Source organism: Hordeum vulgare, chromosome 6H, assembly GCF_904849725.1.
Source record: "Hordeum vulgare subsp. vulgare chromosome 6H, MorexV3_pseudomolecules_assembly, whole genome shotgun sequence".
Taxonomy (NCBI): domain Eukaryota; kingdom Viridiplantae; phylum Streptophyta; class Magnoliopsida; order Poales; family Poaceae; genus Hordeum; species Hordeum vulgare.
Window position 1 is genome coordinate 388,187,241 of NC_058523.1, and position 2,306 is coordinate 388,189,546.

The 2,306-nt window shown below is 52.3% G+C and overlaps 1 protein-coding gene across 1 annotated transcript; it reads right to left on the reverse strand.

Annotated features, from left to right (window-relative positions):
* Window positions 1–614: 614 nt before the first annotated feature.
* On the reverse strand, window positions 615–2,053 carry LOC123402025 (putative GEM-like protein 8). The gene is made up of 2 exons (XM_045095880.1): window positions 1,545–2,053; window positions 615–1,387 (listed from the first exon to the last, which is right to left on the reverse strand). The coding sequence occupies exons 1-2, from the start codon at window positions 1,798–1,800 to the stop codon at window positions 933–935; spliced, it is 711 nt and encodes a 236-aa protein (XP_044951815.1). The 5' UTR covers window positions 1,801–2,053; the 3' UTR covers window positions 615–932.
* Window positions 2,054–2,306: the final 253 nt, after the last annotated feature.

Sequence of the window (2,306 nt, forward strand, 5' to 3'; positions counted from 1 at the left end):
AACCCAAAAGATTGCCTGCCATTGGGCGCTTCGTGGCTAAGGTTACAACACTGCAGGTCCATGGATAATGCACGGCCGGCTTTGGGCTTTGGCAGAGTCAAGGGATCTCCATTTTGACTGATTCAGCCCTATTAGTGTAGTACCCCTACTGTTTTGTTTATTTCTCATGCAAGTAACATATGATTACTCGGTGGGTCGGAATGGCAGAATACTTGGTACTGACGAGTGAAAACTGAAAGCTTAGTTTGCAAGTAAGTCGATTGCACATTATCCTTCTGTATGATATCCTACCTGATGATGATTTTTCTCATGTCCTGTTGGCAAGCATGGGCTGTTTATTTGTCAAAGAATTCCAGCAACATGATTAATTCGGACTGGGTCTTGTTGGGAAGCAGAGAACTGAATTCAGTCTCTTTCGGTGGTAGAGATTTGCTGCACAAATGCCACTCGAACGGTTCGATATCGATTTGTCATGAACGCGTTCAGTGTCGGAATTCTTCAGACATCAACTGCCAAGCAATAAATCACTACCATAACTACAGTCGTCCTTTGATATCTTCTGACAACTGACCATATGGAATGCCAGTTCTGTATGCCACCAGGAAGACAATCTCTCATCCGAAATATACATACTTTTACACTAGAAGAAAGAATGGATATCTGAAACTTGCTGACTGCACTGCACACGTATGAATGAAGGCTACGGTTTGCCGTTCCCACCCAACCATTCCATTCCCAAGCTTGTTCACAAAGTTCATCGATCTTCCCCAACCCCGAAAACATCCATCACCAGCCGTCATGCACCGGCATAACAACGACATGTTGTTGTACTTGTACCTTAACCTACACATACACAGACAGATCCTAGCATGCACCATCTAAACGTACATGCACAAAACACAAGGGGACGATCTCCGTCCGGAGCGCGCGTGTCATCGCCGTGCCTGCGCGATGGCCTGCTCGAGGTGCTGCAGCGACCGGTGGTAGCTGACGAAGCCCATGAACCAGAACTCGAAGCCGTCGTTGGTGACCACCTCGATGTAGCGCTGGTCGGGCTTGTGCTTGTTCTCGGTGGGCACGGCGCGCCTCACCTTGCGCAGCGGTATGGTCACCTTGTACGGCACGCGGACCTTGGCGCCGTCGGGGGCGGCCACGGCGAGCGAGCGGTCGCTCCGGAAGGCGACGCGCTCCGTGGAGACGAAGAGCATCCCGGCGATCGGCCCCGCCGTGGTGGACAGGTAGCACTGCGACGCCCTGACGAGCCGCTCGTTCTTGTCCACGGAGAACCACTGCCGGAACACCTTCTCGACGCCGCCTGCCTGGATGATCCTGGCGCCCAGCGTGAGCTTCCCCTTGACCGTCTCCGATAGCTTTGGCCCCAGAGTCACTGCATACGTCGGGAACAAGAACGCGCTCAGTCTCTATCTATCTATAATAACAATCTTAATTGACGGACGCATGCGATACCATACGATACGACCAAGAAGAAGGGAAGGAAAATCAATTAAAGAAAGAAGAGAAAGAAAACATGGTTGATTGCTTACCGTGTTCTTTGATGCCCTGGGCGATCTTCCCCCTCTTCCTGCGGACTTGGCTGGTCTGATCGCGGTCGGTCGCCGTGGAGCCGCCGTTGGAAGCACCGTCGTTGTTGATGGATTGGAAGGAACCGGAGACGAACCCGGCATGATCAGGGGGTGTGATGGTCTCCTCCACCTCCGGGAAGTCGGGCTCCTCTATACCGTAGGCCGTGCTGTTGACCGGGATCCCAATCACATGATCCTGATTCCTTGCCCCCTCCATCGCTACCGATCGATAGATCAATCAACCAAGCTCGCTCGCAAGCAAGGAATTGATCCCTCGGCCTTCCTCTGCTTTGTGTCCTTCCTGCGTCGTCGGTGCGCCGAAAGCAAAGCAATGTGTGGTGGTTGTTGTTGCTGGTAAGCTCAGGTCCAAATTGAGAAGGGGGGGAGCCTATTTTATAGAGTGCCTGCCTGCTCGACTCCCCCCAGAACCGCCCCGGCTGCCGGTCTACGCTATACGAGTATACTAATAAGAGAATTCCGCGAGCGCACTTTGGCAATTGCGAATTGTGAATGGATGCAACAGTCCTCATCCTCTCATCATGATAAAAAGCTTGGCCCTAGAAAAAGAGCCCGGTGGCCACACCACCTAACTTTGCGAGCGCATGGGACCCCCCGTGTGCCGCTGCTGCTGCTTTTCGGTGTGTCATCCGTTTGTGTTTTCGCGCACGGAGCCTTTTCCTTTTTATGATATGATCAAAGTCTCGGACTCGTTCAGTTCGAGTG